The sequence below is a fragment of the Helianthus annuus genome, chromosome 8 (genome assembly GCF_002127325.2).
Source record: "Helianthus annuus cultivar XRQ/B chromosome 8, HanXRQr2.0-SUNRISE, whole genome shotgun sequence".
Lineage (NCBI taxonomy): Eukaryota > Viridiplantae > Streptophyta > Magnoliopsida > Asterales > Asteraceae > Helianthus > Helianthus annuus.
This window is the reverse complement of record NC_035440.2, coordinates 81,412,572-81,432,166: the sequence shown is the minus strand read 5'-3', so window position 1 is coordinate 81,432,166 and position 19,595 is coordinate 81,412,572. Positions and strand designations below refer to the sequence as shown.

The window sequence follows — 19,595 nt, the reverse complement described above, 5'->3', positions numbered from 1 at the left end:
TTTTGGCAGCTTGAATGTGGGTGGTGGGTTCAAGGGTGGGTGGTAGAGGATGAAGTGTAGTGGCATTTACGAGGTTGGGGTTGTAATATTTTGAGTTGGGTTTGCGATTACGCTGGAGACGAGTGGTAGCATGGTTCGAAGAGGAAGGGCGTGAGGATATTGGTGCATCGGTTGACCGAGATTGAGAGGGATTTGTGGGGTGTTCGGTAGGACATGGGTTTTGGTGATGAGTTTGAGCGGAAGTGGTAGGCAAGTGTGGTTCAGTGGCAGAAGTGGAAGGAGGGGATGATTAGGAGATGTAGGTAGTGTAGGAAACGAAGCAGAAGATGGAGTTGGAGGGTTGGGTAAAGAGGTCGAACGAGAGAGATATGTAGGGATGAAGTTGTCTGGGTTAGGTAATTTGATTGGAGTGGCGCCATTCATAGAAAACGGAAAGATATGGTCAACGAATTCGACATGACGTGAGTGGTAGAGACAGTGAGAGGTGGGATCATAACACTTGTAGGCCGATTTTGAGGAGGAGTAACCGAGAAAAAGGCATGATTTAGATCGAGGATGAAGTTTTGATGGCGCGTATGGACGCAACCACGGGAAACATAAGCAACCAAAAGGTTTTAGTTTGGTGTATTTGGGTGGGTTTCGGTATAATTTTTCACAAGGTGATTTAAAGTCTAATATTTTAGTAGGGAGACGGTTGATAAGATAGACGACGGTTTGGAATGTATGTGACCAAAAAGTGAGTGGCAAGTTGGCATGTTGTAAGAGAGACAACCCAGTTTCAACTATGTGACAGTGGCGTCGTTCGGCCACACCATTTTGCTCGGGGGTATGTGGGGGAGTGGTAAAGTGAGAGATGCCATTTTGTTGAAGGTAGGGGAGAAGGCCAATGTATTCACCACCATTGTCTGAAAAAAGAGAGATAAGTGGTGTGTGGAAGAATTTTTCAACGAGAGACTTGAATTGGGGAAATAAAATGAAGACATTGGATTTTCTTTTCATTGGATATAACCAAGTATATTTGGAATAAAAGTAGACAAATATGACATAATAAGCATAACCATCATTAGAGGTTTGAACCGGACCCTAAACATCAGAGTAGACAAGCTCAAGAGGTTTGGAGACTTTGAAAGAATTTTCACCAAATGGTAATTTATGACTTTTATTTAAAGAGCACGCAGTACAATGAAATAAAGCATTGGACATTTTATTGAAATCAATTCCTAAATTATTGAGTATAAGTTTTAGGATTTTGATGGAGGGATGCCCAAGTTTGTGGTGCCATGAAAGAAGTGATCCGGATGTCTTGCTGGTTGATTTTAGTTGTGTGAGAGAAGTGCGGTACGTTGGAGATGCATAATATACATCATTGATGTTCACCCCCCGCATAAGTCGCGCCCCCGTGCGAAGATCCTTAACAAAAAATGAAAAGGAAAAAATTCAACCGAAACACGATTAGTCTTGCAAAGTTTTGCAACTGAGATAATATAATTGCGTAATTTAGGAACAAGCAAAACATCGTTGAGATGTAAAGAGCGAGAAGGAGTGGAAATAAATGATTGACCGATATGAGAGATTCGAAGAGAATTACCATTTCCTAGGATAATCTCATCCGGCCCCCCATATTATGAGAGATGGTGTAATGATGCATGGTCGGATGTGGCATGACTAGATGCCCCACTGTTAAACATTGGTGTGGATGGGTGTTGTGACGAGCTTGCCATGGAAGCGTTGATGGTTGGACTTGTTGAGGAGGTCATAAGAGCAAGGTTATTGTTTTGCAAAAAAAACTTGCAAACTTGCGACATTCTTTTGTGTCGTGACCTGGAATGCTGCAAAATTGACAAAAGAGATTATTTTTGTTAGTACGAAAATTCGGTGTGCCACTGTGTTGTGAAGAATAGCGGTTTTGTCTTGGGCCAGATTGATTAGGCCTGTTGGGTGTCCTATAATCTGAGTTGGGTCGTGAGTTAAAAGGCCTGTAGCTTTGTCTTTGAGTAGAGTTCACGGTGGTAACTAGGGCAGGGGGTTGGGATTTTTTTAGTGTTCTTTCATGGTCCACCAATTTCTCAAAGAGATCATGGAACAAGATGGAGGTATCTCGCATCTTGAGAGAGGCAACTATTTCTTTGTAGTCGTCACTGAGGTGTGTAATGATGTGAACGACAAGGTCATCATCGTCGGCCGGCTTCTGGGCAAGGGCTAATTCATCAGCAATTACCTTCATCTCATGAAGATAACCAGCAATCGACTTGTTTCCTTTGGTGTTGGTTGCAAGTTTGGACCGTGGAGAAATAATCCGGGAGCGTGAAACGCTGGCGTAACTCTCGGTTAGCCGGGATAAGAGTTGTTGAGAGGTGTCGGCAGACGAGACAATCGGGAGGATTGTAGCCGAGCAACTGCCAAGAAGTGCACCGAGAAGGATCTGGTCCTGGCGGAACCAAAGTCGGTACGCCGTATTGGGTTTTCCGTCCATAGTCTTCGGAGGTGGTTCAGTGCGGCCATCAACAAATTGCTCGAGTTCGAGACCGGTTAGGGTCGAGAGAACTTGCTTGCGCCAGGACAAGAAGTTGTCTGATGTGAGTTGAATCGGGAAGTGAGTGTGGGTAGCAAGGGTGATGATGGTTGCAAAAGTGTTAGCCATGGATGTCGGTTGAAGAAAAGAAGAAGAAAAAAAACAGAGGATCGATGAAGAAGGGCTCAAGGGAGCTTTTAGGCTCTTGATACCATAAAGAGGTTGATGATTGAAATAGTTTTTATTGATATCTGAGATGTGAATGCTACAATTAATTTATAGACAATATACAACATGGAAATGGATGAATAAAAGGCTAATTAGAAGGATCTAAAGAAGGCTGCATAATTACATTGATATCTTCCAATTATGAGTGGGCTAGAATTAAGGTAGTGACTTAATTTGAGGAGTCATTCCTTATACGAAATACTTAGGGGTGAGCTTCGAATGCTTGTGAACCCTTAACAAATTTTGCATGTACAGTTGCAGTTTGAGATAAACCCAGGTGCCCGTTTCAAAAACTCTTTCAGTTCGGTGTTTATCGGCATGTTCCTTCATACGATTCTGAGCCTTGACTAATGATTGTCTCAAGACCTTCAAAGATTCTTCCCGATCTTGCATCATCTCATCCACCTCTTTATCCATCGCGTCTTTGGGAATGTAAGGAATGTGTAACGGGGGGCAATATCCGTAAAGGGCTTTGAATATCCAAGGATTAGGGTCGGGGCCTGTAATCACAGTTTGGGTCTTATACTTGATCGCATATCTGAACCTAGAAAAGAACAAACCGTTAGGCTCGCCGCAGAGATGGGAGGGCCCCTCTACGACCACCCTCCGACGTGAGGATAAGTATTTGATAGAGAGAAAAGTAGGACGAAGGTTCAGAAAAATCATCCTTGGTTTTTACTTGATGGGGTATTTATACTAGTCAACTGTGATGATGCCATCCGTCTGGACGCACCTGTTGGTGGTCCGTCCACCGATGGTTGGGGAACGAGGTTTTCCCAGGATGTTCGTTCTTTACGGTTCGGTCCGGTCATCATGACGAATGTCCGGCCGCGGATATGCATCTTCAGGCTTCAAACGGGGTCTTCCCCAAGGACGAGTGGAACGTTGTGTTATACCACCACTCCGCTAAAGACACCCATTTCACCCACGTGTGAGGTCTCTCCATCACCGTACACCTCAAATAGCCCTCTATACACCTGTTAACAACCTCTGTTTAGCCATCCGTCTGCGGGTGGTAAGCCGTAGACAACTTAGAAGACACCCCCTGAAGCTTTAGAAACTTGGTCCAGAAAGAGCTCAAGAATATGGGATCACGATTTGAGATGATTGAGTTAGGACACCCATGAAGCTTATAGATGTTATCAAGGAATACTTGAGCTACTTCCTTAGCCGAAAATGGGTGGCCCAAAACCGTGAAGTGTCTATACTTTGTGAGACGATCAATATCGGGTGGCCCAAAACCATGAAGTGTCCTTAGTCGAAAATGGGTGGCCCAAAAACGGAGGTTAGTGTTTCATGATCGGTATTAGTATAATTGGAACTAATATTGGTATTTATTTTTATGGTTCACGATTGATATAAAATACAACTTTATATTTAGGTTACATCAGACAACTTTTCTATAAAAAAAAAATTGTTGTAAACAAACATTTTCTTCATATTGTACTAATCGTGTTCAAGAAAAAAAAGTAGACGGCTTATCAAACATCGTATTATATTACTCAAACAATTAAAATAGTAAACACTGTCACTTTATATACTATAAAAAAACTAAATCATGAGGCAACTTTGATGATATATATTATGTTACTAAAAAGGTAAATATTGTAACTTTATATAAAAAAAACTCAACAAATTTTGTACCGCCAAGTTGAGAAAACCATAAAACTGAATACAACTCTGGTATTGATATTCTTCGGATGTTATTGGATCTCTTGGTCACATAAATATTTACTAGATCCTTAATAAATATAAGCACGTCGCAATGATATACTCAAAATTTCATAAAACGTTATATTACAATTCTCAAATATCGAAAAGGGTAAACGACTTATGAAGCATCATAATATATTACTCAAACAACTAAAAGGGTAAACGGCGTCACTTTATCTATAGAACACAAATAAACCGTGAAGCAACTTTGATGACATGTACGTTTGTGCGTCGTTTACTTGCAAATTATTGTATACAATTCGGTTTAGAGTAAAATCTATATCAAAATGTAGATAAAAATAAGCACGCCACAACTACATACTCAAAATTTTATAAAGAATTTTTACAAAACTTTGTATCTTATTAAGAAAAAGCAAAATCTACTTGAAAGGATTAAACCAAAAAAACTTTTTTTGACGGCTTAAAATCATACCAAGTTTGTGCTTTCTCCTTGTGTAACGTACGAACCCCTTTTGCAATTATACTCATGAAACAAACTTTGTCGTAATGGCAATTTAAGTCCCTCATGTGTTGTTTGTTTGGATATTAGCCACAAAAGTTGAGAATTTCATCATTATACGTTAATATAACCTTTTATTGACTTTTTAATACAATATTCATATAGTGTCCACCTCATCAAACAATTAGGATGGATGTTACAATTTCACTGTTACATAAAAAAACTATAACATATTAACATACAATAGATTTCAATATCATACTTTAAACACACAATTAGATCATTAGTTTGTGTTATAAGCACTTGGAACCAAGTACAAGTCGTGTTTTCGCTTTAAAGTGGCTCCAAAAGACTCACTCCTATCAAGATTCTCTGGATTTACTCCGTTCGGAAGTTCCCAATTGAAGTGGTAGAGTAGCCTCGTAAGAAGAAGCTCTACATTCGCCAACCCCATAGTTAACCCTGGACAAATTCTTCTTCCGACACCAAATGGAATATATTCAAAATGTGTCCCTTTAAAATCAATTAAACTCTCGCTAAATCTTTCTGGTATGAAACTCTCAGGATTATTCCAGAAGTCTGGATCGCGTCCTATTTTCCAGAAATTAATAATTACTTTTGTATTAACAGGAATATCGTACCCCCCGATCTCACACTTTTCACGACACTCTCTAGGGACCAACAACGGAAGAGGAGGGTGCAACCTCAAGGTTTCCTTGATCACTAGTCTTAAATAATCAAGATCTTTAATATCCGACTCGTAAACCTTTTTCTTACCTTTGAGAACCCACCTAAGCTCTCCTTGTAACTTATGCATTACCCTTGGATTTAGCATTAGTTCAAACATTGCCCACTCGATTATCACCGAAGCTGTATCTGTACTGGCTGCAAACATATCCTATATCAATAGCATGAAAACAGGATTAGTTTAATACATTAATGAATCAAATGTCTATTAAAAGGAAAATAGAAGTAAATGGCATAGAGTAATGATACACCTATGGCAAACATATATTTTAATGAGTTAACGTATGGTTGTTTAAAAAGTTCGCGGCTTAAGACTCCACTCGTTTAACTCGATTTAACTAAAGCCCAGATTTTATTATATGTTAATTATAACCCAAGTTTTACATTAGCCAACCTTGTGCATTAGACTTAGGATCATATAAATTATGTATTATGTGTATGTTAAAAATATTATATATATATATATATATATATATCAATATGTGTAAATAGACAAGTTAGTTTGAGTTTTTTACGAGTCGAACTCGGGCTCAAAATCTTTGCTCGCTAAAATAAACACGAGCAAAGCTGAGGTAGCTTGTTTAACTTCGAGCCTGAGCACAAACCCAACTAGTCAGCAGAGTACTAACCATGATGACTGCTTTGATGTTATCATAAGTCAATGGAAACTCAAGCCCTCCATCATCTTTAAGCCTCAACAAAACATCAAGCAGATCCTCATTTTGCTCAGCCCGACCGCCACCGGCACGACACTCCTGGTGGTTGGAGATTATACTGTCCAACATCTTATCAATCTTGCCACGAAGCTTCATCAACTTTCCCCTCGTTCCGTCACAAAATGCAACATTTTAAACGAAGGAAACAAATCAGACACATCAAAACCACCAGATAACGACACAACCTGTTCAATCAACTCAACAAGCATCCCATGATCCTTGCATCTACTTCCAACAGACACCCGAGTTGCAATAACATTAATCGTGGCATAAATCTTCTTAGTAAGATTAACTGTCACCTTACCTTCATTAACCATGCATTCCACGAGTCTCCATGACTCCTGATCACGAATGGACTCGAATGACCTGACTTTCTTGGCACCAAGCAGCTCCAAGATGCAGATTTTACGCATTTGTCACCAGTATTCTCCGTAAGGGGAGAAGGCGATATCCGTGTAGTTGTATCCAACTATTTCAGCACTCAGAAGCTTGGGTCGGTTTGCGAAAGATAAGTCGTTGGCTTTCATGACTTGTTTAGCTAGATCGGGGGAGGAGATTACGACAGAAGTGAATTCGCCGAGGCATAGATGAATGATTGGGCCATGGTTTTGGGCTAAATTTGTGAGAGCAATATGTGGGAGTGATCCTAAGAGGTGGTGTAAGTGGCTGAAAGTCAAGGAATTCTCTCTTGAATTTTAGAGAGATTGATGTATCATTATATACTTGATTACAAGGCTAATTACATGGAGAAGTATAAGCAATCTATTAACTATACAATAAAACATAATTTTCACAGTAATGTAGAAGAGGGATTTTAGGAGTGATTAGGTGATGATGATATTGTCTGTTATCCCCCTGCAAGCGAACGGCGGTGGTTGAACACGTAGGAGGTCTCGAAATTGCTCAAAGAGAGGTCGTGGCAAACTTTTTGTAAAGATGTCCGCAAGTTGAAGCTTGGTAGGAATAAACTTTGTATGTAATTTTCCCGACATAACCAATTCTCACACAAAGTGATAGTCTAAGTCGATATGCTTGGCACGTTTGTGAGAAATTGGATTTTGAGACATGAATAAGGCACTTTTGTTGTCGCACAGAAGTGTTGGCCGATTCGGTGGTAGAGCATGAAGTTCCTGCAATAGATGTGTGATCCAAATGATTTCGGCTGTCGCATTTGCCATTGCCCTATACTCAGATTCACAACTTGATCTTGCTACTGTTGGTAGTTTCTTGGCACTCCAGGAGACCAAGTTGTCGCCTAAGAAAATTGAGTAACCATAAGTAGATCTCCTCGTTTCAATACATCGTTGTAACACCTCGAAATTTTGCGTCCAATGATGTATTGACACGTGTCATAAGTTTACACGTGGTATTAAATACTAATTAAAGGACTAAAGTTGACAAACATCGGAAGTATATAAATTCGAGGGTTAAAAATATCAACGAGGGATAAATATACTGTACAGTAACCCTAAATGATGCTAGTACCTTCAAACGAATGAATCATGGATCGTACGGAACGATTTGTGGAAGAAAGTGAGGAATTACAAACTGCAGGGGCCAAATGTGTCAACATGTTTAAGTTATACCTCTGAGTGACCTTTGGGCATACCCGAGGCTTTGTAATGGTAAATTATACTCGCTAGAAGGCGTGATTCAAATTTCACGAAGTTCCGTTTTAAAACGAGAAAATATGATCAAATTCGTTAAAAAGGGTTGAAAGCGTCAAACATTGAAAGTTATGACTTTTCGGGTAATAATAAATTAACCAAGGGTTAATAATCTGGGTAAAAGTTCCGAGGCCCTTATTCGTAAATAAACGAGGCCCTAAAACGCAAAGTTACCCCTTCGAAACCGAAAGGCCAGGGCAATAATGGCAAAAGATTTGAAAATCTTGAAAATCAAGTCTAAAGCGGGCCGCGTTAGAGTTGCAAGTGATCTTACGCGGGCCGCGAGCCATGTGTAGATACGGTTCCTGACATTAGGATTCAGGCGACCCGCGTAAGGGTAGCCTGATCCTTAACGCGGGTCGCGTCAGACCGCCAGATGCAGAATACGGGGACAGGTTCACTGTTTGCTATTTTAACCGCCTTAGAATGCCATTATGAGAGCATGGGCGCCCCCTAAACGACCCCTAGCACCCAGGGACACATGTTGATGATCAAGGAGCCCTTGTAACCTTAGTTGTGATGATCTTGTGCTTCCATTTTCACTATAAAAGGCCATGAGTTGTGCACTTAGTAAACACACCTCAAACCTGCTTTCTTGATCACTTCTGGAGCTCAAGAACACTCTTCTATCATCTCAGGTCGTGTACCAAGCTTCTGTAAGTATGCCTAACCCTTTGTGGTTTAGTTCTTACATAGTTTTAGCTTAAAAGTCAATCCGTCGTAATTAACGATTGACTTTACGATAAATCACAAATGGTCCAGTGGTTTGTCGAATCAAAGGTAGTTATATGTTGGTAATCATGTGGGCCTTAAACCCCTGAAAGGGCACCCTCTGATTCCCATTCTAACTAATCCGAATGTCGAGTCAAACTTGCTTAGAAAAAGTCAACAGAATGCTATTTTGCGATTTTATGCATAATCAGTAATGTAGATAGCGTGTAACCTGTTTTAACACTCATATAACATGATAACAAGTTTATTAACTAGTCTAAGCTTGTTTGATCCGACCGTTTTCTGTTTTGACCCGGTTCGGAACCGAAAGTCGCAAAACTTTGACTTTTGCTTTGACTTCAATTCTGACCCGTTATGGTATGAGTTAGATATGCCTTAGGACTCTCTTAGGACCAGGTTACATGATGGTATAACCCTCTGTGACCGGTTCGTGGTTTGTCCGAGTCTTTTACACATTTCCGTTAAAAGCTCAAAAGTTGACCATAACGCCCTTTTCGCTTTAAAACGAGAATTTTCAACAGATGAAAGGACAACAACCTTAGTTACTGATTTCTAAACATGTCCCTAAAAATTTCATGTCAATCCGAGGTCTAGAATAGGAGTTATGCTAAATAGCGCAATTACGGAAACTTTAGTAATTAAACGGCGCATTTAGCATAAAGCCTATCTAAACCCAAATTTCGACACCAAACCTTTTACACACTGATGTAAAATAATATTTTGGGATTTTTAAAGATTTTTAATTATTTTTAACCTGCTCATAACCTGCAGTTATGGCATCGGTTCGGTAATTACCGAATATACCCTTTTCATAACATAACTTGAGTTCTACATGGTATTTTGACCCGATTCCAGTTGCTACTGATTTTAAATAATAAATAGAGTATTTTGGACTTTATAAACTGTTCGGAGAACTCAGATTTCCTGTAGAACTCAGAAACCTCTTTTATAACCTTTAAAATGACCAAAATACCCCTACGGGGCATATATTGAATTTAAACTCGTTACGGGAATTATGGAAGGTATCTTACTGATACCAAAACCTCTTTAAAGCATATTGACTTAGGAAACCTGTGTAGGACTCTTACGGTTACCCGTTACGCCTTTGCGCGCACGGTTCGGTTTATGTAACTAGTTTACATAAACTAGCCGAAACGGGTCAAACCTTATCGTTTTTACTTCAAAATCCAGAGTGTGGTTATATTACCCATATAAAACAAATCTTCAAACTTGTTGGGTCCAAACCACATTCCAATCCCGGTTTTCGCCTTTCACGCGATTAAACCGTAATTATCCTTTGAAACTGACCGGTCTAAGCTAAGGCTGAATTAAAGACCCGCTAGGATTCTAATAGGTTATTTTAAACCTTCGTTCCAGAATAGAAGACCAGTAAAATAAACTTGCATTTATTTGATTAAGGTTACTACTTGCTCAGGTAAATACTTTTAACTTATTTTCCGTTATACGGGCTTAGGTTACGGTATTTAAAATACCGCTTGGTCGGGCAATTGACCCCAACTCATTAGTAGTCGGGTGTTTTCAATGTGACCCGTTTAAAAATTGGTTTTGTTGGCTTTACACCTTTGGGAGCTTAATGACCATGTCCCGGATATCCTTGGCATCATTTTACGAAATGGCCACGACCCCGACACGCGGGTGTAGGCGTACACCCGACAATGTGTCTATATTATTAAAGGTATAACCGTTGGTTTTCCCGCCACGGCTTTATGCTTTGTGGCGTGTCTATTAACCTTAAACCCGGCACGACCCGGGCGACCGAACGCATAGTGAACATGTAATTCTTTTACAAGATTTAATTATAAATTATCCCAAGTTATAAGAGTTTGTGCCAGGTGCATTCAAATCAATTTTATTAAACATTTTACAAAAGTGTCGGTTGAATGTATTTACCAGTGTAAACTGACGTATTTTTCCCAAAAAGATTAATGCAGGTTCTACTCGTAATAGGCTGGCCACTCCTTAGCATCGTTAGAGCCTCGCAAGCTTGGGATGCCAATATCTGTTGAACAATATTTTATATTTTATTTTGATCCCCTGTGGATTTGTTTCGACTACTCGTGATACTTGGATATTACAATCAGTGGTTGAAATATAATTTATCTTTATGCTTCCGCTGTGCATTTAAATGTTGTGGTTTGACTATATTGGTAATCCCCCACCGGGCCTATCGGTGAAACACGTGGAAATCGGGGTGTGACAGGTTGATATCAGAGCCAACGTTGAGTGAATTAAACACTATCCTTATGTGTTTAATCTCAATGACACAATTGCACATACTTGAGTCTAGACAAGAACATAGGACAAATTCGAATTGTTATTCCAGTTTGTCTTTTATTGTTTATTGTGATTTAAAGAATTGTTAAGCAGGAAATATGCCACCAGCAATTAGAAGAGGAGGAAGAGGCAAAGGGCCGATCACTACTCATAATGATCACGAGGCCGGACCTTTAAACATGTGAGCTCCTTCCAGCACAAGGAGTGAAGAACCTCAGAGGCGTAGAAGAAACCTCTTTGAGCCAGCAAGACGGTCTACCTCACACAGTTCGACACCTTCATACCGTCACTCTTTTGGACCAAACTCAGAAAATGAACCCGATAACCCTCAACCTTCGTTTATACCTCTCCAGCGATCTGCTTCGCACCGTTCCTATGGCGATCCTACCCCTTTCTTTCAAGGCCGATTTAACCCGGCTGATTACGTCCAAGAACCAATAGGTTACAACCCTTTAGGACCAGAGGATCACTTTTCTGAAGACAACGCGGTAGATATGGATGAAGACACGGATCCCATAGAACCTGCACGAGGTACTCCCAACCATCCTATCGAGATCTCTGATGGGTCATCCTTTCATGGAACACCCTATCAAGGTCCCGACAGTTACCAGGCGAGGTTTAACCAGTGTGATTGGTACTTCACACCTCCTCACCACTTCTCGCCTCATGAGCAGCAGCAACAGGATCCCTCCGAGGATTCGCGTTTCGTGGCAGTTACGCCACCGCCTCCACCGCCACCAGTTCAACCAGCACCTCCTGATCCGCCAAGGCGCAGGAGATCAGGCGCGCGGATGTCTACCCGAGGAGGGGAATTCCACTTTAGCACCCCTCGCCACTCGAGTGCATGTCACTTTCCGCCAGTGCCTGAAGAACCACAGTTAGGGGAACCTTCTGGTCACCCTGTAGAGGTGAATTCTGCACCAGTTGCACCACCTCCGCCACCATTCGGCTATGACAATCCGATACCAGTGTACGCCGGTTCCACCGCGTACAACCCGTTTGAGCAGCCGACTCACACGCACTACAACTATAATTATGATGCCGACCCATACGTGGTAGCGGCTAATTACAATGCCCTCCATCCCGACAGACCTTATGGGGATCCTTGGGGATTAGGATACGCAGCACATGGGTATCCAGCACCTCCTAGACCTCCGGTTCAGCAGCCGTCGCAGCAGCTACGTTTTTATCCACCGGAGCAAGAAGAAATCCTCCACCGTCTAAACCGAGTGGAACGAGACTTTGAGCAAGAACGTAAAAGTAATCGTGGATTCCTTAAAGGCCTAGGAAACCTACTAAAAGGGAGGAAGAAATGAGATCATTAGTCTCTTTATGTACTATAGTATTTACTATTACAATCAAGTCCCTGCGAGGACATTTGTTTTGAGTATTTTAGTCCTTACGACGACATCTATCGTATTTAGTCCCTGCGTGGACAATTGCCTTTCAGTCCCTGCGTGGACTTATCTTTTTGTCCCTGTGCGGACATCTATCCTTGTATTTGGTCCCTGCGTGGACTTGTTTTCTGTAAACCTCTGCGTAAGTAACTGTCTATTAAAAAAAAGTCCCGTTTAGGGCAGTGTGTAAGCATTATTATGATTAATGGAATGTTACGTTTATAAATTTCATTTTTGTCATTTTAATACATTATTATATGAAATCATTCCTTTTAAATTAACCTGCTTAAATAAAGAATCTTAATGGTGAAACCTAGCCTGGTGTCATTATAAGACCCGGCCAAGATGGTAAGACCCGATTAAAAGGTTTAGATTCCTGTTAACCTCTGTAGACATGTTAACGTTCTTGGCAGATGTGATTCGTTAAATCAGTGGCGGAACTAGAACAAAAATTCAGGGGTATCCCAAAAAAAAAATTTTTTTACCGTGCAATCGTACAATATTAAAAAAAACAACAATACATAAAATAAAGTAAAACAAATACCTAATAGATTTGTCCTCTTCTTTTTTTCATAGCTTGAAATCGTTCCATCACATCGTCATCTTTTACTTCACTTAAAAAATCCTTTTCGACCGCACAAACCATAGCATTGTTCAAGAATTCCGGACCGGTTCGGTTGCGTAAATCCATCTTCACAAGCTTCAATTTCGAAAAACATCTTTCAACGGTTGCGGTTGCCACCGGTAAAAGCAAAGCTAGCTTAACTACCCGATAAACTGTAGGACAAGAACTATGCGTTCCCGTTTCAACCATAACACGCGCAAGATCACTTATTCCATTCAAGTCTTCAAAGTTATCATCATCGCTTATTGTGTGACGAAATGACTCAATATCACCCAAAAGACTCCCTATTTCTTGTGTAGTAAAATCATCCGGGTACATCTTAGCAAACGCTGATATCTTCGATGGGTCAAACTTAGATAAACTGTTAGAAGGATTTAAACCCGACATATTTTTTATCAAACTAGTTGTTACCTCACTAAATCGATTTCCTAGTTCTTGAATTTGCATGTCCAAAACCTCATTAAAAATGTCTACTTCAAAATGATGTCGATTTGTAATGACATTCTTTCGGTTTCTTGGATTACCATAACTTTCCGTCATGTCCAACATTGTAATGTCATATTTTTTACAAAAGGAAGTCACTTTTTCCAACATCGGCTCAAACCCATTTTGTCTTAAATCATTTAATACTCGTTTTGTACCATTTATCAAGTTGGCCGCTTCTAATAAATCTTTACCTTTTTGTTGAAGGTGTTTTGAAAGAGCATTTGTGTAACTTAATATATCTCCCATCAAATGCATATAAAAAACAATAATACCTCGTGTTGTTGTAATTGAAGTTGTAGGATTATCATTCAAATCATCATTTGCTTGATCAACATCGGAATTGCATCAACGTCATCATTTTGCTTGATCAACATTCGGACTTGAATCAACGTCAACATTCGGAGGAGTTGTTTCATTCGGAGTTGTATCATCATCATTAATTTCTTCATATTTTCTTTTGAAAAAGTTCCCAATTAAAGCTTGTTTTTTGGATTTTGGTTTCGTCATCACTACAAAGAATTCAAACAATAAACAATCAAACTAACAACCAATTACCAATAAGTAACAATGTTCATAAAGCTAATCAAACCGCCATTAACAATAAGTAACAATATTCATAAAACTAATCAAACTGAAAGTCTAAATATTCATAAAACTAATCAAATATTCAAACTGAAAGTCTAAACAATCAACTAACAAACCTAAATACCTAATCAAACTTTAATATTCATAAAGTGATAAAACTAATAAAACTTCTTTGTTCGTGACCTTTGATTATCTACAAGTGGAAAAAATCAAAGGGAAACTAATCAAAGTGATAAAACTAATAAAACTAATAAAACTTTAATATTGAAAAAATCAAAGGGAAACAAACCTGCAAGTGGAAAATAATCTGCCGCCTGTTTGTTCGTGACCTAATGTGACCGACAACAGCAGTTCAACACTTCAGCCAAGCCAATTCTGTTCGATTGTTGAACTTTTTTTTTTGAACGGCAAATTTGGATCACTGACGGACCACTGGAGTATCATCGTGCCACCAGCAGAACCACCCGATCATATCCATCTCCACTAGGCAATAATGCCTATACACCAATTCAGGAGGAAACCCAATAAATCTGGGAAAAACCCCCCTCTGTTCGATTGTTGAACTGTTCCCGTGTTCCGCCTGTTTGTTCGTGACCTTTGATTATCCTTGCATAATAATCTGCCGCCCAATGTTGTTGGGTTATTATTTTGTTATTTGGGTTAACTAGTATTGGGCTATCATTTGATTATTTGGGCCAACATAATCAGAATAAATTGGGCTTATTTCAGTTTGTAATTATTTTTGAGGGGTGTCCTAGTAATTATTGAGGGGTGTCCTTAGTATAAAAAACGAAAAAAAAAATTACACTGGCGGATAAAAGTTGAGCCGTAGCCCGGGCTACGCCTCGGACCACATTAGGTCCGCCCCTGCGTTAAATCACACGCGTCATTCTTCTAAGAATCTTGCGAAGGATTCCAAGACCTAAATTAATGATTTATAAATCATTGGGTTAAAACATCAATTAGTGATATAGTGCCTACGGGCCATACTTATTGTCATAAAAGACAAAAGGCAGTTGTAGTCTATGACTCCCTGTCAGAAAAGGTAAAAGGACTACGGTTCAAACCTTCATGCCTTGATTCTCTGAAATCCCGGCTTATATTATAAAAACGTCCTTGTGACTAGGATTATATGCCACTAACAATATTATTTGTAATTAGGATAAGTTATATTCAAATTCTAAATGAAAGTGAGTAACAAATTAACCAGATATGGTCCATGTTTACCATGGTTAATGATTTGCCATAAAAGACAACTCCATAATAAACTCCTAAATAAAACTTTGTCATTATCTTCTGTAGCAGATTCAAGTTTGCAATGGCTGACCCAAATGAAGTTAATGGTCATTCGAAGGAGGATGACAATGATAACGCCCAAATTCATATAACGGGCGCGTAATTGAAAGCTCTAGTAGACGGCGCTGTTAAGGCAGCCTTAGATCGTCAGTACGAAGAATACACCGAGTCTCGGAACAGAACCCTATCTACACCACACTCAAAGCCAAGAACCAACTCTAAATCTCACAACCACCCTCGACTCCGTCTAAGCCTAAGAAGGATGACGATCGGCACTCATCAAATGAGAATAGTGTCCATCAGTGGCGGAACTAGAACAAAAATTCAGGGGTATCCCAAAAAAAAAAAATTTACCGTGCAATCGTACAATATTAAAAAAAACAACAATACATAAAATAAAGTAAAACAAATACCTAATAGATTTGTCCTCTTCTTTTTTCATAGCTTGAAATCGTTCCATCACATCGTCGTCTTTTACTTCACTTAAAAAATCCTTTTCGACCGCACAAACCATAGCATTGTTCAAGAATTCCGGACCGATTCGATTGCGTAAATCCATCTTCACAAGCTTCAATTTCGAAAAACATCTTTCAACGGTTGCGGTTGCCACCGGTAAAAGCAAAGCTAGCTTAACTACCCGATAAACTGTAGGACAAGAACTATGCGTTCCCGTTTCAACCATAACACGCGCAAGATCACTTATTCCATTCAAGTCTTCAAAGTTATCATCATCACTTATTGTGTGACGAAATGACTCAATATCACCCAAAAGACTCCCTATTTCTTGTGTAGTAAAATCATCCGGGTACATCTTAGCAAACGCTGATATCTTCGATGGGTCAAACTTAGATAAACTGTTAGAAGGATTTAAACCCGACATATTTTTTATCAAACTAGTTGTTACCTCACTAAATCGTTTTCCTAGTTCTTGAATTTGCATGTCCAAAACCTCATTAAAAATGTCTACTTCAAAATGATGTCGATTTGTAATGACATTCTTTCGGTTTCTTGGATTACCATAACTTTCCGTCATGTCCAACATTGTAATGTCATATTTTTTACAAAAGGAAGTCACTTTTTCCAACATCGGCTCAAACCCATTTTGTCTTAAATCATTTAATACTCGTTTTGTACCATTTATCAAGTTGGCCGCTTCTAATAAATCTTTACCTTTTTGTTGAAGGTGTTTTGAAAGAGCATTTGTGTAACTTAATATATCTCCCATCAAATGCATATAAAAAACAATAATACCTCGTGTTGTTGTAATTGAAGTTGTAGGATTATCATTCAAATCATCATTTGCTTGATCAACATTCGGAATTGCATCAACGTCATCATTTTGCTTGATCAACATTCGGACTTGAATCAACGTCAACATTCGGAGGAGTTGTTTCATTCGGAGTTGTATCATCATCATTAATTTCTTCATATTTTCTTTTGAAAAAGTTCCCAATTAAAGCTTGTTTTTTGGATTTTGGTTTCGTCATCACTACAAAGAATTCAAACAATAAACAATCAAACTAACAACCAATTACCAATAAGTAACAATGTTCATAAAGCTAATCAAACCGCCATTAACAATAAGTAACAATATTCATAAAACTAATCAAACTGAAAGTCTAAATATTCATAAAACTAATCAAATATTCAAACTGAAAGTCTAAACAATCAACTAACAAACCTAAATACCTAATCAAACTTTAATATTCATAAAGTGATAAAACTAATAAAACTTCTTTGTTCGTGACCTTTGATTATCTACAAGTGGAAAAAATCAAAGGGAAACTAATCAAAGTGATAAAACTAATAAAACTAATAAAACTTTAATATTGAAAAAATCAAAGGGAAACAAACCTGCAAGTGGAAAATAATCTGCCGCCTGTTTGTTCGTGACCTAATGTGACCGACAACAGCAGTTCAACACTTCAGCCAAGCCAATTCTGTTCGATTGTTGAACTTTTTTTTTTTTGAACGGCAAATTTGGATCACTGACGGACCACTGGAGTATCATCGTGCCACCAGCAGAACCACCCGATCATATCCATCTCCACTAGGCAATAATGCCTATACACCAATTCAGGAGGAAACCCAATAAATCTGGGAAAAACCCCCCTCTGTTCGATTGTTGAATTGTTCCCGTGTTCCGCCTGTTTGTTCGTGACCTTTGATTATCCTTGCATAATAATCTGCCGCCCAATGTTGTTGGGTTATTATTTTGTTATTTGGGTTAACTAGTATTGGGCTATCATTTGATTATTTGGGCCAACATAATGAGAATAAATTGGGCTTATTTCAGTTTGTAATTATTTTTTAGGGGTGTCCTAGTAATTATTGAGGGGTGTCCTTAGTATAAAAAACGAAAAAAAAAATTACACTAGCGGATAAAAGTTGAGCCGTAGCCCGGGCTACGCCTCGGACCACATTAGGTCCGCCCCTGCGTTAAATCACACGCGTCATTCTTCTAAGAATCTTGCGAAGGATTCCAAGACCTAAATTAATGATTTATAAATCATTGGGTTAAAACATCAATTAGTGATATAGTGCCTACGGGCCATACTTATTGTCATAAAAGACAAAAGGCAGTTGTAGTCTGTGACTCCCTGTCAGAAAAGGTAAAAGGACTACGGTTCAAACCTTCATGCCTTGATTCTCTGAAATCCCGGCTTATATTATAAAAACGTCCTTGTGACTAGGATTATATGCCACTAACAATATTATTTGTAATTAGGATAAGTTATATTCAAATTCTAAATGAAAGTGAGTAACAAATTAACCAGATATGGTCCATGTTTACCATGGTTAATGATTTGCCATAAAAGACAACTCCATAATAAACTCCTAAATAAAACTTTGTCATTATCTTCTGTAGCAGATTCAAGTTTGCAATGGCTGACCCAAATGAAGTTAATGGTCATTCGAAGGAGGATGACAATGATAACGCCCAAATTCATATAACGGGCGCGGAATTGAAAGCTCTAGTAGACGGCGCTGTTAAGGCAGCCTTAGATCGTCAGTACGAAGAATACACCGAGTCTCGGAACAGAACCCTATCTACACCACACTCAAAGCCAAGAACCCACTCTAAATCTCACAACCACCCTCGACTCCGTCTAAGCCTAAGAAGGATGACGATCGGCACTCATCAAATGAGAATAGTGTCCATCAGTGGCGGAACTAGAACAAAAATTCAGGGGTATCCCAAAAAAAAATTTTTTTTACCGTGCAATCGTACAATATTAAAAAAAACAACAGTACATAAAATAAAGTAAAACAAATACCTAATAGATTTGTCCTCTTCTTTTTTCATAGCTTGAAATCGTTCCATCACATCGTCGTCTTTTACTTCACTTAAAAAATCCTTTTTGACCGCACAAACCATAGCATTGTTCAAGAATTCCGGACCGATTTGATTGCGTAAATGCATCTTCACAAGCTTCAATTTCGAAAAACATCTTTCAACGGTTGCGGTTGCCACCGGTAAAAGCAAAGCTAGCTTAACTACCCGATAAACTGTAGGACAAGAACTATGCGTTCCCGTTTCAACCATAACACGCGCAAGATCACTTATTCCATTCAAGTCTTCAAAGTTATCATCATCGCTTATTGTGTGACGAAATGACTCAATATCACCCAAAAGACTCCCTATTTCTTGTGTAGTAAAATCATCCGGGTACATCTTAGCAAACGCTGATATCTTCGATGGGTCAAACTTAGATAAACTGTTAGAAGGATTTAAACCCGACATATTTTTTATCAAACTAGTTGTTACCTCACTAAATCGATTTCCTAGTTCTTGAATTTGCATGTCCAAAACCTCATTAAAAATGTCTACTTCAAAATGATGTCGATTTGTAATGACATTCTTTCGGTTTCTTGGATTACCATAACTTTCCGTCATGTCCAACATTGTAATGTCATATTTTTTACAAAAGGAAGTCACTTTTTCCAACATCGGCTCAAACCCATTTTGTCTTAAATCATTTAATACTCGTTTTGTACCATTTATCAAGTTGGCCGCTTCTAATAAATCTTTACCTTTTTGTTGAAGGTGTTTTGAAAGAGCATTTGTGTAACTTAATATATCTCCCATCAAATGCATATAAAAAACAATAATACCTCGTGTTGTTGTAATTGAA

At 38.9% G+C, this 19,595-nt stretch overlaps 1 protein-coding gene and 1 pseudogene across 1 annotated transcript; both read right to left on the bottom strand.

Annotated features, from left to right (window-relative positions):
• Positions 1-5,196: 5,196 nt before the first annotated feature.
• Positions 5,197-13,824, bottom strand: LOC110870246 (annotated as a pseudogene).
• A 108-nt stretch (positions 13,825-13,932) lies between these two features.
• On the bottom strand, positions 13,933-16,684 carry LOC110870244. Its single transcript, XM_022119439.1, has 2 exons — positions 16,045-16,684; positions 13,933-14,087 (listed from the first exon to the last, which is right to left on the bottom strand). Exons 1-2 carry the CDS (start codon positions 16,682-16,684, stop codon positions 13,933-13,935), a joined length of 795 nt encoding a protein of 264 aa, XP_021975131.1.
• Between the last annotated feature and the right edge of the window lie 2,911 nt (positions 16,685-19,595).

What these genes read in the sequence shown, in the direction of transcription:
- LOC110870244 (XM_022119439.1), bottom strand. Translation starts at nt 16,684, where the DNA reads ATGGGAGATATATTAAGTTACACAAATGCTCTTTCAAAACACCTTCAA. An exon ending in AACCGCAACCGTTGAAAGAT is followed by an intron (nt 14,088 to 16,044) that starts GTTTTTCGAAAT and finishes AATTCTTTGTAG; the next exon opens with TGATGACGAAACCAAAATCC.